The sequence below is a fragment of the Peromyscus californicus genome, unplaced genomic scaffold (assembly GCF_007827085.1).
Source record: "Peromyscus californicus insignis strain IS unplaced genomic scaffold, ASM782708v3 Scaffold_13__1_contigs__length_99412109, whole genome shotgun sequence".
Taxonomy (NCBI): Eukaryota; Metazoa; Chordata; class Mammalia; order Rodentia; family Cricetidae; genus Peromyscus; species Peromyscus californicus.
In genome coordinates this window covers 25,121,559-25,139,105 of record NW_026294424.1, presented here as the reverse complement: position 1 = coordinate 25,139,105, position 17,547 = coordinate 25,121,559, and the positions used below count along the sequence as shown (strand labels likewise).

At 42.0% G+C, this 17,547-nt stretch overlaps 1 protein-coding gene across 5 annotated transcripts in view; it reads left to right on the top strand.

The window, feature by feature from the left end:
- The window catches only part of Wdpcp (WD repeat containing planar cell polarity effector), a 303,350-nt gene that overhangs the window by 265,663 nt on the left and 20,140 nt on the right, over positions 1 to 17,547 (top strand). For all 5 annotated transcript variants that reach the window (XM_052734725.1, XM_052734723.1, XM_052734724.1 and 2 more), the window contains one exon: positions 4,059 to 4,218. In XM_052734725.1, coding sequence (XP_052590685.1) covers positions 4,059 to 4,218 — 160 coding nt within the window. The remainder of the gene's footprint in view (positions 1 to 4,058; positions 4,219 to 17,547) is intronic.

The window sequence follows — 17,547 nt, the reverse complement described above, 5'->3', positions numbered from 1 at the left end:
TCTGGCTGTTCAATTATGGGGAACATTTGAAATCCTTGCACCTCTTTCCCTCTGCTAGCTGCCTCCTGAATACTGGCTTGAAGAGGTGGTGCAGCACTAGCAGCAAGGGTTGACCATGATCTAGGAGGCTTTTGTGCCAGGGCAATTATGAGTGGCTTTCCCATTCGGTAGACCCCCCCAGGTGAGTCTAATTCCACCCCTATAGAAGGAAAAGAGACCTGAGAAGGAGAGACCTGATGAAGAGCTTCCAGTTTTTGAGAAAGAGAAATTACTAAGTTTTTCAAGCCCTTTAGTTCCTCCTTTGTCTCATCCTAAGACTTCTGTTCCTTAAACTTGGCTTCATGGCCAAGAGGGAACTGACCCTGACTGAATGATGTTGTAAAAGTGTTCTCATCTAGCAGCACTGCTGGCAGAGTGGAGGGTTTTGTCTCTCCCGAGTACACCTCAGGGAAAATTCCCCCCAGCTGCTCAAGGCTTAGCTCTAAACTGTTCCAAATTAACGCCCACAGGCCAAAAGCTTCCACAGGAATCTTTTCCAGCCCATATGCCTCATAATATTTTTGCATTTTGACTCTGATTCTCCCCCAGGAGTCTATTCCAGAGTCCCATAGTCAGGGAACCAAGGACACAGTTCCTCTATGAACTCCAAAAACCTCTGTTTGTACTTGTTGTGGTTCTACCTTAACTCCCCTGGTTTTCAAACTTTTTACAAGCAAATATTCAAACATCTGCTTGCTGTTTCTCTTCCCCATTTCGGCTTTTCTTTCTCAGACTGCTAAATCAGAAGTGGCTGCTTGTTCCTGGACACTATTTTCAAGTCTGGCACTAGGGAAATTCTCCTCTTACCCTAAGTTGCTTCCTACACTATATTCCTATACCTAAGCCCTATATTTTCCCCTAATTTAAGAGAGAGAGAGAGAGAGAGAGAGAGAGAGAGAGAGAGAGAGAGAGAGAGAGAGAAACATAGACAGAGTGAGAGATACTTGCTGCAGGCTAATTTTTCTATATTTGCTCCCGAAGAATAAAATAACACCTAACTTTTTCATACAAAACCGGACATGTCCACCTGCTTCCACGAGATTTTCCTGCTCTCACTTATCTATCCTCTGTACACAAGTCCCTGTTCAGGTGCCATCTGTGGGAGGTCAGCTCCCACCTTTTCCAGGGTTCCTATGAGGAGGAGAGAGGGATAAGAAACTTTTAGATAGAAAGATAGCAGAGAGGAGACAGACAGAAACACAGGATAGCTTCAAGAGGCCTAGATCAAAATTCAATGGCCCCTTCTGTCTCTTCAGAAGGGCTTTTTTAGCAATGCCAATAGGCAGGACAAAAGACGTCCCCCTTGCTAGATCAAAGCATACTGCACAGCCAAGTGCAGACCCTTCCAAACACCTGGAAACCATGCCTGTGGTCAAATCATCCCCTTATGCAGCCCTGCTGGGTAAAGCAAGCTCAGATACTTGGACCCTAAGTTCTAACTAGAAAACCTCTGTGGGTCTCTACAGATTGCTTTATTTTTTTTTAATTTTGGTCAGTTGCCTTTATTATTTTATTTAATGTTATTTTGTCTGATGTATAAAACAATATTATAAAAAATAAACTGAAAATTTAATTTCCTGATTTGTTGTAGCAGTAACAAAGGACTGCCATAGAACTGCCAGTCCTACTGCCTGATACACATCTAAAAGAACTGAAATCAGGACCATAAAGATGTGTTTGTGCAATCTAGCTCATAGCAACATTGCTCACAATCCCCACAGCAGACATTCAGAAACTGAATTTGTGGCAAAGCCCGTCACTACTCATTTGGGCCCAGGAGGTTACTGAAAGCAAGATGGGAGTACAGTCTCTTCACTACTCTGTATCTGATTATCCCACGATGCTCTCTCAGGAGCACCTGCCTAGAAACTGGGGATACCCAGCCCTGTCATTCTGCTTCGAGGCTAAAGGAACAGTGATGAGGGTGACCGAAGCGCCTTACTGACAGATTTGCAGAGTTACACACCTGCACAGTGTGACCTAAATGTCTCCAGTCCTTGTCCTCAATCTGCAGTCACCTTGTGTTCCAGGAGGCAAAAGAGCCTTGCAGGACTGAACCTCTCCTATGAGAGAATTCTCTCTGATGGTGAGTCTCTACCTGGAGTAGGAATAACCATCTGAGAGCCGCCTTTCCCCTCATGTAAGGACTTCAGACTACCGTGCTACATCAAGATTGAGACAATGGTCAACCAGACTATGCCTTGGCCCAAACTTCTTAATTATACACTTATCTTGCCCTCTGTCCTCATTCTCACTCTGAGCAAACCAGTGCCTCGTGCCTATGCTCAGGTGAATGAGGTTACTGGATCCCTCTGGTAGTCTTTCCAGTGTGCCACACTGATTAATCTCCTTTCTCTGCCTTCCTCTTTAAGTGGCATATCAGCACTCTCATACCTGGGTTTGCCTTAAAAGTCTAGGTGATAAAAGCAACCAAGTTTGCATAAATAGATGACCCAGTGGATGGAATGTTATTCAGCCTTGAAAAGAAGAAATCCTCTCACAAAATATTACATGGGAAAATGGGAGGTGGAAGAACTTACACTTAGTGAAGTAGGCCAGTCACAAAACTACAAATACTATATAAGGTATCTAAATTTGATAAGTTCATTGAAAGAGTATAAAATGGTAATTACTGGGCTGCAGAAGAAAGAAAATGGATTGTTAATGGAGATAGTTAGTTTTCCACAGTGTTAAACTTCTACAGATGAGCTATGCAAGGATGTGGTAGATATAATTAATACTACTGAGTGCACATTTAGAAGATTGTAAAATTTAAGCCATGTGTCTTTCTTGACACAATTTAAAAAGTTTAAACACAACACACCCTCCACATGAATACCATGGTCCTGGGAATGTTTTATTTTCTCAGAAGGCTTATGTTTCTCATGATTAACCTACTTTTCATAGCCTCACTATGTTCCAACCTGCTAAACAACATCCTGTAAGGCATGAAGGTGTGTCTGCTCATCTTTACATGTCTGTGACATGGAAATATACCTCTTCCTGTGCATTTTAAAATTCTAATTGGAGACTGATGAGTATAGCTCAGTGGTAGAGCACTTCCCTAGCATGCACAAGACCCTGGTTTTGATTTCCGTCAACACAAAAAATAAATAAAAATATAAAAATAGGGGCTTGCAAAATAGCATGGAGAGCAAAGTGCTTGCCACTGAGTCTAGGACCTAAGTTTGATCCTTGGGCCTGATGGAAGGAGAGAATCAGTTCCCATGTCAATCTCCCTTCACATGCCTGCCACACTTGCTCATGCATGTGCATACACACACACACACACACACACACACACACACACACACACACACACGTGTGTGTGTGTGTGTGTGTGTGTGTGTGTGTGCATGCACAGTTTTTAATTACTTTAAAATTTTAAAATAATACTTATCTAAAGAAAATTTTTTTAAAAGATGTCTGGGAGGCCTGGGGAGATGATTCAGCAATTAAGAGTATGTCCTTGCTCTTGCAGAGGACTTGGTCTTAGCACCCACATCAGTGGACTGATAACTGCCTATAACTCCAGTTCTAGGGAATCTGATGCCTGGCAGCTTCATGCATGTGGCACACATAAACTCATGTAAGCCCATATACATACACATAAAATATCTAAAAAATGACTTTCCTTTTAAGTTTATGTACTATATATTAGACTAATTTCTTATAATTGTCCAAAATGATAAAACAGCATGGCAATTGAGTAACATTAAGAAAAGAGCAAATGATGAATTGTGTTGACAAAAGCACTATGAATAGACAAAGTATAAAAGAATTTTCAAACTTGATCTTGAGAAGAATCATGTTGGTGACCGTGGCTGAGGTAAGTAGAATGTAAGTAGAATGAAAGTACTCATAAGAGACAGGAACTGCCGCCCCCCCCCCCCCCCGATACTATACAGTAGATAACAAAGGACAAACCTGAACTGGGCACATGAATTGTTAGTCACAAACTAGTTAGCAGAAACTGTATTTGCATTTTTCTCATATCTTACTCATTGTATATAAAACAGAACTCCTGGAGCCCTTGGATGGAAGAGACATGCTAAATGAAGCTTTTCCTGGCCCAGCTTTAACACCTGAAGGAGAAAACACATTTCCAGATCTTCCTTCCATTGGTTCCACACACAGACATGCTGTTCATCAGAAAATACCATTTGGCCCTTCTAACAGGTAAAATATATTGAATTGAGAGTTTACAATATAAGGAAGTAGTTCACATTCAGCACTTCAAATACAATTGTGCATCTGGTTTCTGTATGTTGGTTTTGTATCCTGCCACTTTGAGGAAAGGACTTTATCAGATCCAAGAGTCTTATGGTGGATTCCATTGTATCATTTTTGTATCATGAAATCTACAAGTAGAGATAATTTGTCTGTTTTCTTATATCCCTTTTATTTATTTCTATTACTGCTATTTCCAAGACTCCAATCTCAATATTAACTAAGAGTAGAGAGAGTGAGAACCCTTGTCACATTCTAAGGTTATAGAGGAAATGGCCTCAATACTTTTTGTTGAGTATAATTTTGTCTATAGATTTAACATATACAGACTTAGTTCTATTAGATCTGTGTCTTCTATACCTAATTTCTTCAGGACCTTCATGCAGGCATGTTGAACTGTCAGATACCTATCCTGAACCTACTGAGATGATTATGTAATTTGTTAACACAGCCCAGGAGGCTAGCTCCTGGAACTTACCCAGGGTAGCAAAAAGAATGCCTCAGAGTAGTGAGGGCTTAGGAAAAATTCTTATCTATCTGAAGACTAGACTTCTATCTGAGGGGAAAAATAAAGAAACACACATGCTTTCTGATGGTAACTTTCTCTTTTACTTCATCTTGAAAACTCTCTCTCTGTCTCTGCGTAGTTACATCTATTTACATACAGCTACATATCTCTCATTACATACAAACATCTCTCTTCTACACAGCCATACATGTCTATACTCTATTTTCACACAGTTACATTTTCCACACATTCTCCACACAGCCATATACTTCTATATACAGTTATATCTATTTTCTCTACACACAGCCCTCTCTGCACACATCTCTTTCATACAGCTCTCTCACCTACATAGCAGCAGCTCTCTCACATAGCTCTCTCCTCTACTACTTCTCTACTCATCCTCTCTCCTCAGCTCTCTCTGTATGCCCAGCTACATCTCCCTGTCAGTACACACACATACACACTCACACACACACATATCAATAGCCAAACTCTGGACATTTATATGTTACATTTTCAGGGGCCAACCCATTCTCATAATACACGATAAATCACATAGTTTCTCTCAGGCTAGGGAAGTGGCACAGACTGGCCAGTGAGTTAACACTTGGCTGTGCACATAGCTCTGAGTGGTCAGGATTCCCAGACAGAAAGTGACATTGAAATTCAGGACTTAAACAATAAACAGTTAGTTGGCCGAACCTTGAGGCTAGGAATATATGCAGAAAGCCAACCACTGAAAGGACCTGTACAGGGAGCCATGTCTCAGTGTTACCAGCCTGACTTTGATTTAACAGCCACTTGGGAACTTGTCCTTGTGTATTCTCTGCAGGGGCAGCTAGTCTGTTTTGAATTTGTTCTGAAGTCTAAAATTAGCTGTCTTTGTGACTGAGAATACTGCTACTTTCCTATGTCAGTTATGAAAATATCCTAGTATTATTTCAATTCATCAGAATTATACAGCTTAAGTGGAAATTATCTTCCTGACATTCCACAGCTATAAGTGCCCCCAATAGATGGAATATATGCATAAGATAAACAGACAAGCAATGAGAAAACACCCATAGCAGTTTTTAGGGAAGAAATGTAGTAGTGACACATGAGAAATTACAGACAGAAGCAACCAGTTTCCAGAGCCAGTAACCCCATGGTCTTTGCCAAGTGGGGCTTCCCATCAGAGAGTTATTCATCTGGTAGGTTGACCTGTTGAATACTAGTTGTCACCTGCACTCAGGGTGGTTGGTCCACAACCAAGTAAGACTTGATGACAGCTGTCTCATGCCAGCCTACATAGTCCCTTCTGGTGCTTTAAGGGCTGTCCTTCTGAGAGGGACCCTCCTTCTCAGTTTATTTCTCTGTATCTTAAGACCAAAATATTGCGATGTCTTCAGCAAGAGTCTTACAATCTAGTGCTGATGGCAACCATCAGCTTTCATATCCTTTATTGTTTTGGGGACCTCATGAGCTAATCCCTGATGCTGAGGTTTTTAGTTAATAACCTTATGTTTTCTGGGACTGGGTTTATCCACTTGCACATGGTACCTTTGTCCAAACTTTTATTATCTAATTAGCCTACAAAATCGTAGGTTTTCTTTTAGCCCTTTGCGCATACTTAGTTCTGGTTGACCCTCCTCCCTTACATCCTCTATGTTTCTTTTCCCCACCTCTACTGAAGCATTCTGTGTCCAGTTTTGACCCTTCTACTGTCCTCTGAAATGTGCTCATCTCCCTCTGTTCTCATAAAGCCTCTCCCTGCTTCTTCTTGGTCCCTTTCTAGTTTCCTGGTTTCTATACACACATCTACATAAATCCACTATAAAAATTAAAATATAGGATCTGCACATAAGGATGGATGCTTGTTTTATATGAGCCAGAGTTACCTCACTTAATGTATTTTAGTTGTATCAATTTTTCTTCAGTTTAATTTTTCTTTATGGTTTAACAAAATTGCATTGTGTTTGTCTCCTACATTTTCATTATTCATCAGCTGATGGCCATTTATGCTTGCTTCCCTTGCTACTGTGAACAGAGCAGCAATAAAAAAAATGTATCTGTATGGTAGGGCACAAAATACTGTGGATATATAACCAGGTATATCTGTCTCATGTGGTAGTTCTGTTTTTAATTTTTAAAGAAACCCCTCCAGTGATTTCCAGTGGTCACACCAGTCTCCCTCCCACCATCAGGGAGTAACTCCTTACATCTACCAGCATTTGATTTTGTTTTCACAATGATAGTTATTCTCTGGTGAGGTGAAATATCAAAGTAGTTTTGACTTGAATCTTCTTGCCACCTAAGGATGTTGAACACTTTCAAAAATATTTATTGATGATTGACATTTGTTCTTTATAGAACTTTATGTTTATTAGCCCATTTAAAATTTTTCTATTTTCTCATTAAACTTGTTCTTTGACATATTTATACATGCTTAAAATGGATTCTAATTACTCTCATTTTCCACCTCTGTCAGCCTCCTATCTCCATACAAATTACTTGGTTAGATTACAGAATAGTAGATTTACATATGGCTTTTCATATACCCTCTATGATAATTAACCCCCTCTTCTCTCTCCCCATACCTCTAGTCCCCTCCCTGCTTACTTTCCACTTCCAGTGTTCTCCCTCTCTACTTTCATTTTACCTATTATTGCCCCTCCCTTAGGAGATTCCTCCCTCCTTCCATTGCCCCTTTCTCATTTCCACAAGTCCATGTTAAACACATATAGCTAAATATTCAAAGCTCGGATGCACATGTGCGAGAGAACATAGGTTTTCTTTGTGTCTGGGTCACCTTTATCCAGCTTCATCCATTTGTAGTTGTTTTTGTATAAGGATCTAGTTTCATTCTTCTATATACAGATAACTAGTTTTCTTAACACCATTTATTAATGAGGCTGGTTTTATCCAGTGAATATTTTTGGCATCTTTATCAAAAATCACATGGCTGTGGGTATGTGAGCCTTATCTGGATCATCTTTTCTATTTCTTGTCCCAGTGCCCTTGAACCATGTTGTTTGGCCTTTTGTTTATATGTACGTGAGTGGCTTCCTCATGTGTGTGGGTATGTGGATGTGTTTGTGGAAGCCAGTGGTCAGTCTCAGATGTCATCCTTGCAAGCCACCCGCCTTGTTTTGTTGAGATAGTATCTCTCAGTATGAGTCTCATTGATTAGGCTAGGCTGGCCAATCAACAACTACATGGATCAGCTTGTCTCCACCTCTCCAGGGCTGGAACTACAAGCATACCCAGCTTTTCTACATGGTTCTGGGAACTGAACTCAGGACCTTATGCTTGCACAGAAAGAACTTTACCAATTAAGCTCTCTCTCCAGCTCCTGTACTGATTTTATAACATAACTCGAAATCAGACCTAATACCTCCAGCATTGCTTTGACTGCTTTTGTACTTCCAAATGAAATTTCGGATTTTTCTCATATTTCTATGAAGAATGATGTTAGATTTTTATTTGTTTATTTTTTGTAAGACAGTCATTTTTACAATATTGATTCTTCCAATCTATGAACATGAGAGATCTTTTCATCTGCTAGTGTGTTCTTCAATTTCTCTCAAGTGTCTTAACACTTTCATTACAGAGGTTTTCATTCCCTTGATTAGGTTTATTCCAAGGGGAGAGAGAGAGAGAGAGAGAGAGAGAGAGAGAGAGAGAGAGAGAGAGAGAACTGTGAATTGGATTGTTTTCCTGATTGATTTCCTCCTCACCATGTTTGTTATGGTGTATAGGAAGGCTCCTTCATTTTCTACTTTTGTGTCTTGTTTCTTTGTTGAAAGTGTTTATCATCCAGGCCCTCCTGGATTTTTTAGTTCCTATTATTTGCTGTTCAATGTGACTTGATGTTTTTCTCCGCTTTGTTCTGTGTATTAGTATTTTAAATATAGAATATGACATTGTGCGGTTCTTTTCTGATCTTGGCTGTTTGTGTTCTCAATGCTTTCTCTGTCTGGACTGGAATCTCCATAAGTCTGGGAAGTTTCTGCTATGATTTTTTTTAAAGTTTTCTATGCCTTTAGATTGAAATTTTTCTTTATGTCCAAGAATCTTAGATTTGGTGTTTTCATGGTGTCTCATGTATCTTGGAAGTAGTCGTTGTCCTTCTCCTTGATGCTGTCTCCAGGCTCACTACTCTGCCCCTTCCCTGACCATTCCACTGGGAAGACTTATTTTAATTTTCTTGTATTTCACTTTGGTTTTTTGTTTCAGAATCCACACCCCTTCATCCCTTTACTGAATCCCTCTCTCATGTCACATATTGAGACTGTCTTATTTCATTCAGCTGTTGTGTCTTCTGAAAATTCTTTCAGAGGTTTGTGTCTTCTTTGATTTTCTTGAACTTATTTATACTCATTCTTTTGCAGTAGGTTTGTTTGTCTGTCTGGGATTTAATTCACTCACACTGGAGGTCATCACTGTGGGTTAGTAACTTTGGAGGAGTTATGTTGCTCCGGGTTTTATGTTACTTATGTTTTCGCATCAGAACTAGCACATCTAGATTTAGGTGGTTGCTTAAATTTAATTTTTTTAAAAATACGTTTTCACTTATTTCTTTGAAATGAGACTTATTCTGTTCAAGGAGACATTTGCACTGCTCAGGAGAGACTAGGTTGTGAAGGGCTGCTGTGTTGTTTTCTGTGCTAGACTGTAGTGAGGGGCCAGGCTCTGCCCCCCATTATCCCCTTTCAGTTAGAATTGTCTGCAGCCCCAGTGCTATCAAAGGGGAGGTCCACAGTACAAGTGGAGTAACAGTGGAATAAAGAATCAGCCACTTCTAAGCGCCAGTGTTTGAGGAAGGGGCACTTAGAGCAGCAGTGCCCTAGGATATTAGTTACTGTGGGTATGAGTGGAAAGGAAGAGTAACTCAGGTAGGACGTGGTCAGTGTTGGGTTAGTAGGAAGGTGGGTGTGAAGATGAAGGGCTGCAAGGGAGGGCGGTAATGACATACATAACCAGCTCTCAGGGAACTGAGCTAGAGATCCTGCAGAGCTGGCCAGACTGTGTTCTTTGGTGGAAACAAATGGAAAAGGAACGGGCAGACAGGGAAGAGTGGACAGGGCAACAGAGCTGGCCTGCTGAATTGACATGAATATAAAGAATACAAAGAGTAAATATGGCCGGTAGAGAGCTGGTACAGAGTACCATAGCAGGCCAGTCTGTCTGTCACTTTGCTGGATTCTTCTAGTGTCTGAGAGATGCATCCCTGGCTCTCAGAGGTCTGTTTATATCCAGGGCTCTCCTGTTCTCACCTCCAGGCCTTCCTTTGGTAGACTGGGTTACACAGTGACCTGGCCAGTAGGCAGTGCTGCAAAGATGAAGTCTCCCTCTGAGGCTCCTCACACCTCTGGCCTGACCTGGAGGCATCCGGTTGCTGCTCTGTGCCTGCCCCCAACAACCTTTGTGTTATCTGCTGAGCTTCCTGGAGAGGTGTGGAAGAGTCCCTGAAGCTTTGGGCTCAGATCCAGTTGCTACCCCCATCAGTGCAGACACAAAGACCTTTGTCATACAGTCTGGCAGAATTCTGCTGGTCCAGATCATCATGTACTCACTCCCATGTCCCCTTCCTTGAGTTTCCTCTTATAGTTCACAGAGCTGTTTTCACAGACTGTATGTAGCTCTGCTGCTTCAGCAGGGTCTTTTTGAAATGACATTCCACACTATTGCAGGCCCAGAGAAAACAGAGTCTCCGTTTGCTAATGCTGCTCTCTGCCCCTTATCTGGATTCCTTTTCTCTGCTCTTTACAAAGGGACCATGCAGATTTCTAGTCTCCAGTGCTCCCAAAAACCAAGCCAGGCCCACAAGGATGGACCCAGGTCTGTAAAGTTTTGTTTTCTATTGCTACTGCAGTAGAAATCATCCACCTCTGTTATCTCTTAATCAATTTTCTCTGGATTACTCCATGAAGACTGGGAGACTATACTTTGGTGCCAGCCACCATTTTCCTTTGTAAATAAAGTTTTATTAGACCACAGCCACACACATTCATTGTAGTGACAGCGTTTGTGCCACAACACAGAGCTAAGTAGTTGCAGTGGTGAATGCACGCTCTACAAATCTGAAGTATTTACATCTACAAATCTGAAGTATTTACATCGGACCCACTTGGAGAAAGTTTGCTGGCACTTACTCTCCCATTAACTGCTTTAAGCTTCATTCTGCCCTGTGATTCATTTTAGTTTGATTCCACATTTTGTTTTCTCACCTTTTAGAATTTTTGAGTCAGGAATGCTTCATTTATTCTTTTATTGATTAAAAATGACTAATGAATTCTTTTTTAAACATGTATTTGAACATATAGTGTTTTATTATAATTACTTTTAGAAATTCCATATTGAATTTCCTCTTTCTCTTGACAATAATTGTTTAAAAAGTTTTGAAGTTTCTTGGAAGATGGCATATAATACACTGAGCAAGTCTGCAAAAATTTCCTAGGAATAAACTGGGCAAAGTTAAATAATAGCTATTGGAAGAGATGGCTGATGGGAAAATCTCAATTCAATAGCAAAATAAAATATGAGTTTTTACAAAGCAGAATAGGAAAAGTTGAGGATCTAGTCCAGAGGGACTAGGGAGTTTTCCCTTCCCAGTTAGAGGAACACCAGAACTAGGGTATAAAACAGAGAGCCTCAGAAAGTCCACATTGTACCCTGGACCCTCTATAGTATATATTTTAAATGGCAGTTATTGTGGCGGGGGACAAAGGGAGGTAAATGTTGTATCATAGTGGCAGAGGGAGAGGAGATGATGGGGAAACCTCCCAGTTCTCTCATCCTCCTGCCTAGCCTTCCTAAGTGCTGGAATCAGAGGCTGGGATTGAACCCAGGAAGACTAGGGTTGAACTAGGAACACTGTCAACTGAGCTATATTCCCAGTTCAGGCAGCCATTTAGGTTTTTAGTTATTTGACATATATGAGTGTTTTGCCTGCATGTATATAAGTGCACCATGTATATACCTTGTACCCACACAGGCCAGAAGAGGAAGTTGGGTCTTGGAACAGGAGTTACAGAAGGTTATAAGCCACGATGTGGGTGCTGGGAACCAAATGCTAAGGCAAGAGCAGCTTGTGCTCTTAAGGGCTAAGCCATCTCTTTAGATATCCTGGAAGTCATTAAAAAAAAAAAAAAGATTCCTGCTGGACTCAGCTTGTGGCTCCAGACCTTCCATTAACCACATTCTGTGGCAACCCAGAGCAATTGTCATGGGACTGTATGCTAAAAGCTGGCTGACAGAATTCCTCTATAATATGGAAAAGAAATTTTTCATTAGAACTGCATGGTGTGTGGGGGGAAACCTGGTTGGAGCAGCCTGTATGGAATCTGGATACAGTTTCCAAGAGTGCCCCCTGGACATAGTGAGGGGTTGCGGCCAACATTTCAACCTGCACCCTGAGAACAGGACCCAGGAAGAAGACAGGGTCAGTGTAAGGATTCTGTCCTTAATTACATCATCAGCCTGGGACGGCATCCCAGCCTAAAAAGCAGGCGGGCCCTGTGCGTCCCTCTTTCCTTTCCGCTCCTTCCTTCCGTCTGTCTTCTTCTCTCCCTCTCTCTCTCCCCCCTTCCCTTTTCTCCCTCTCTCCCTCTCCTCTCTCTCTCTCTCTCTCTCTCTCTCTCTCTCTCTCTCTCTCTCTCTCTCTCTCTCTCTCTGTCATCTCTCTCTGTCTGTCTCTGTCTGTCTGTCTGTCTGTCTCTCTCTCTCTGTCTCCCTCTCCCTCTCTCTCTCTCCCTCCCCCCTCCCTTTTCCCAGTAAAGCTCTAAAAAGGTAACCACGGCTGTGATTCTTCCAACAGCACTCTCCTCTGATGGCATGGCCACCGTGGGCGGCCAGCCATGAGCAGCACGCCCTTTAACCAACAGTCAGCCCCTGTGACCCAGCCTTCAGAGGGTGTCCCAGGGAAGTCCTGGCATCTAATCTGGGGAGGGACTGAATGTCATAGCTGGAAGCAGCAGCGGTGGAGAGCCCATCCATTGCACCCCCGCAGCTCTCTCCTGAGTCTTCATTCTCCTCACCCAAGGCCGTTATTTCAGACCCATCTGCCCTTGTCCTCACCCCTTTCCCTTCCTCTCTCTACTATTTTCCTTTACTTTTCCGTTCGATAGACTTCCCCAAAGCATGTTCTCTGACCTGGTGTGGGGGTCTCTGAATCTCAGGCTGCTAGGAGCTGGGGTGGCTTTGGGTTGAGTTCATTCCTTTTCCTCTTCATCTTGCTTTATCTAGAACTGCCTTGCCTCCCTCTCCGTGTGTCTGTTGTTTGCCTCTGTCAATGTGATGTTAGTCAGTAGCCTTAGCGCTCACCTTCTCCCTTAGCATGCTTATTCCCAGGATAACGAATATGTGAACACAGTGTTGTCGTGTCCTCTTACTTCCATGACTGGAAAGCAAAGCTGGTCTTTGTATCTCTCCTTACATTTTCACACTGTGCCTACTCTCTGACTATTACTGGGATAGATTTCCCCAATAAAAAGGCACAAACTAGCAGATTAGATAAAAAAAGCAGAATCATCCAGGCATGGTAACAAACACCCTCAATCCCAGCAAAGGGAGGCAGAGCTCTGTGAGTTTGAGGCAGCCTAGTCTACATAGCAAGTTCCAGGCTAGCCGGGGCTGCACAGCGAGACCCTGCCTGAAAAAAGCATAGGTTCTGTTGTTTTGGGTTTTTTCTCTTGTTGCCTCCAAGAAATCACCAAAACCAGACACAGCTTTAGGGTGGGAGCACAGAGAGAGGGATTCCAAACAGAATCTTAAGGTGTGGTCATGGAAAGAGGGATTCCCAATAAATCTTAAGGTGGGGTCATGGAAAGAGGGATTCCCAATAAATCTTAAGGTGGGGTCATGGAAAGAGGGATTCCCAATAAATCTTAAGGTGGGGTCATGGAAAGAGGGATTCCCAATAAATCTTAAGGTGGAGTCATGGAAAGAGGGATTCCAAACAGAATCTTAAGGTGGGGTCATGGAAAGAGGGATTCCCAATAAATCTTAAGGTGGGGTCATGGAAAGAGGGATTCCCAATAAATCTTAAGGTGGGGTCATGGAAAGAGGGATTCCCAATAAATCTTAAGGTGGAGTCATGGAAAGAGGGATTCCAAACAGAATCTTAAGGTGGGGTCATGGAAAGAGGGATTCCCAATAAATCTTAAGGTGGGGTCATGGAAAGAGGGATTCCAAACAGAATCTTAAGGTGGGGTCATGGAAAGAGGGATTCCAAACAGAATCTTAAGGTGGGGTCGAGGAATTCCAAGCAAGTGGGATGAGGAAACAAATAGGTGTCACAGTAACTAACAACTCAACTCTGAACCAAAGTCAGTCAGACTGAATAAGTCACTTAAACTGAGTAAGGGCATAATCCATCAAGGTGACATTGTGACTAAAGAGACATGCATGGATACACCCAATTCCATTCAACTATTAAGTTAGCCAAACACAGGAAGAACAGGTGACTTCAGTAATGTGTTCTCATCAATATTTTCTTTTATTCTATATGACCACAGTGAAATAAAAAGAGAAATAAAAAAGAAAAGTTATGGAGCATACATATAAATTCATGGAGATTGAGAAACACTGAATAATGAATGGGTTTCATAGTTTAAAAAAAAATTAAAATATTCCTAGAATCTAATGAAAGTGAAAATATATACAAAACCCTGTTGATACAATGAAAAGAGTCCAGAGAAATGTAATCTTTTTAAAATTATTTTATAATTTAATTTAATTTTACATATCAGCCACGGATTCCCCTGTCCTCCCTCCTCCCACCCCCACCCCCCCACCCCACCCTCCACCCCCACCCACCCCCCATTCCCATCTCCTCCAGGACAAGGACTCCCCTGGGGAGTCAGCTCAACCTGGTAGATTCAGTCCAGGCAGGTCCAGTCCACTCTTTTCTTCAGCATCTCTGCATCCGCTTCCATCAGCCATTGGATGAGAGGAGAAATGTAATCTTGGATTACGTGTTTACATTAAAAAATCAGGCCAGGTGGTGGCACACACCTTTAATCCCAGCACTCAGGAGACAGAGGCAGGTGGGTCTCTGTGAGTTCGAGGCCAGCCTGGTCTACAGAATGGATTCCAGGATAGTTGGGCTGTACAATGAAACTCTATCTTGAGAGGGGATAAAAGGAAAAAAAATCAAAGCAATCTAAATAAATAACCAAATGATGAACCTTAGGGTTTGAAAAAACAAAAACAAGCTAGGCAGTGGAAAGAAAGGACATGTACATAGAAACGGACACAAAAACAAAATCCCACAAAAATACCAATACAACAAAGAGTTGACTCTTTGAAAAAATACATTTTAATGAACTTTTATCTAAAGCAGCCAAAAGAGCTGCAATCCAAATTAAGAAAATTAGAGATTAAAATAGAGAGGTTACAACAGATACCAATAAAATTCAGAAAATAAGAGGAAGTGAAAAATTATAAAGAAATGAATGAATTTGTAGAAACGTAGTACTTATCAAGAAAAAATATGAAATAAATATCTTAAGCAGATTCATTACAAGCAATGAGGTTGAAGCAGCAATATGAAAATGTTCAGGCCCAGAAAGGTTCGCTGCTGGATTCCAGCAGACCACCGAGGAGCTAGCACCAGTGTTTTCCCCCAAAGGACTCTGGGAAATACGGAAGGAAGGCATGTGCTCAGACTCTACACACCAGTGATAGTGATCACAAAAGCAGATATTGATCACACAATAAAACAAAGGAAACTCTAGGCCAAGCTCCCTCCTGCACACAAGTCAGAACTTCTCAAAACAGTGCGTGCAGACAACTCAGGAGAGCGTCAAAAGGAGCCGGCAAACCGCGCAGTGGTGGACAGTTGCGCAGTGGTGGACAGTTGCGCAGTGGTGGACAGTTGCGCAGTGGTGGACAGTTGCGCAGTGGTGGACAGTTGCTGCGTGGAGAGGGCCAGCTACACTTCCCATCACCTGCATGACAGCTCGCGACCATTTGTAACTCTAGTTCCGGGCATTCCCACACCCTTTTTTGGCCTCCTCCAGCACACTTATATAATGCATGTAAAACACTTGTACACATAAAAATAATTTTTTAAAAAAAGAATACACCTGAATGATAATTGAGGGCTGGGGATGCAGCTTAATTCATAGTCTTTCTTAGCGTGCGTCAAAACCTAGGCCTGATCCCCAGCACTGCATACAGCAATTGTGGTGGGCAAGCACTTGGGAGGTACAGACAGGAAGGTCAGAAGGTCAGGGTCACCCTCAACTGTACGGTGAGTTTAGGCTCTGTGAAACCTTGCCTGAAAAAAAGAAATGAAAATCTTTAAAACAGAGAAAGGAGCACCACTGACACGGCTGAATGGGGAAAGGCACCCTCTGTGAAACCTGATGGTCTGAGTTTGACCCACAGGGCCCACACGGTAGAAGACGAGAGTCAGCTGCCCCAAGTTGTCCTCTGACTTCTACACATGCCCTGTGGCATGTTCGTACACACGCACACACACACACACACACACACACACACACACACACACACACACACTACACAAATAAACAATTTGAGACCATTCACCACAAATTAGCTTCATTCCAGTATTCCAGTGGCGGTCCAACATACACATCAGTAAACACACTACATCACATAAACAGACTCAAGGACACAAAGAAGTCATATTATCTCAAAGATACAGAGAAGACTTGACGAAATTCAAACTCCTTTCATGAAAAACTTGCTGAAGCCACCAAGAATAAAAGACACAGGTCTTAGCATCCAGGCTTCATACCATGGAGATGGCCGACATAACACTTAGCAGGGAAACCAGGGACCTTTCCACTGACGTCAGAAACGGCACCAAAGCAATTTGAGAAAAAGTTCTTTGCTTTCCGGTTTCTGATCACAGTCCATCGCTATGGGAAAGTCAAGGCAAGGGCTAGAAGCAGCTATTCACATCCAGTCGCAAGCAGAGAGAATGCGTGGATGCTTACTGACCAGTATGTAATCTCTACTCAAAGTTCTGCCTTAAACTCAGGGGATGGTGCCACCCATATCAGCCAATATAATCAAGACAGTCCCCCACAGATCTGCCCACAGCCCAACCTTCTCTTAAAGTTGGAACAAACCAATCCATCATTTGAGACTCTGTCCCTAGGTGATTTCAGGTGTCAAGTTGGCAATTAAAACTAGCCAGCACTGTGGGGTGGAAGGCAGCATGGAACGGGACTGATGGACTGATGGATTAATGAGGTAACTCCCTTCGCACTGGTGCTGTCCTCAGAAAATTTATCCACCCTGATATTTACACTCAGAAATTCAGTTTATTGCTGGTTAATTTATTTCTGTTTATTATAGCTGAAATCTAAGAAATTTCAAATGAAATGCTACCAAATTAAAAATTAAATTTGTCCTTATTGATTTTTATTAACTCATATCTATGCAAGTTTCCTTAAAGTTGGAACAAACAAAAATACCCATTTATTCAGGATCTGCTGTGCCTGGAAACAATGTAAGTGAGGGGAATGGCAGTGTTTACAAAACAGAGAAATTGTCAACAGAATGTCTGCCAATGGACTTACCGGGAAAAATTACAGCCTATAATTCATGAAGATTGGCTCAGAACAAACTGTCCCTGCCAACAGCAAACCTGACAATTATTCTGTTGTCTAATTTGGCTCAGCCTAAGGTGACCTTGTTTGCCCATCTCAGTCTTAATTCTTGCTAACTTGGCATGCAAGGGGAACATATGGCATATGTCTACAAAGTCCATTTTTACATCTTTAACCAAAATAAATGTAGACTATGTTGAG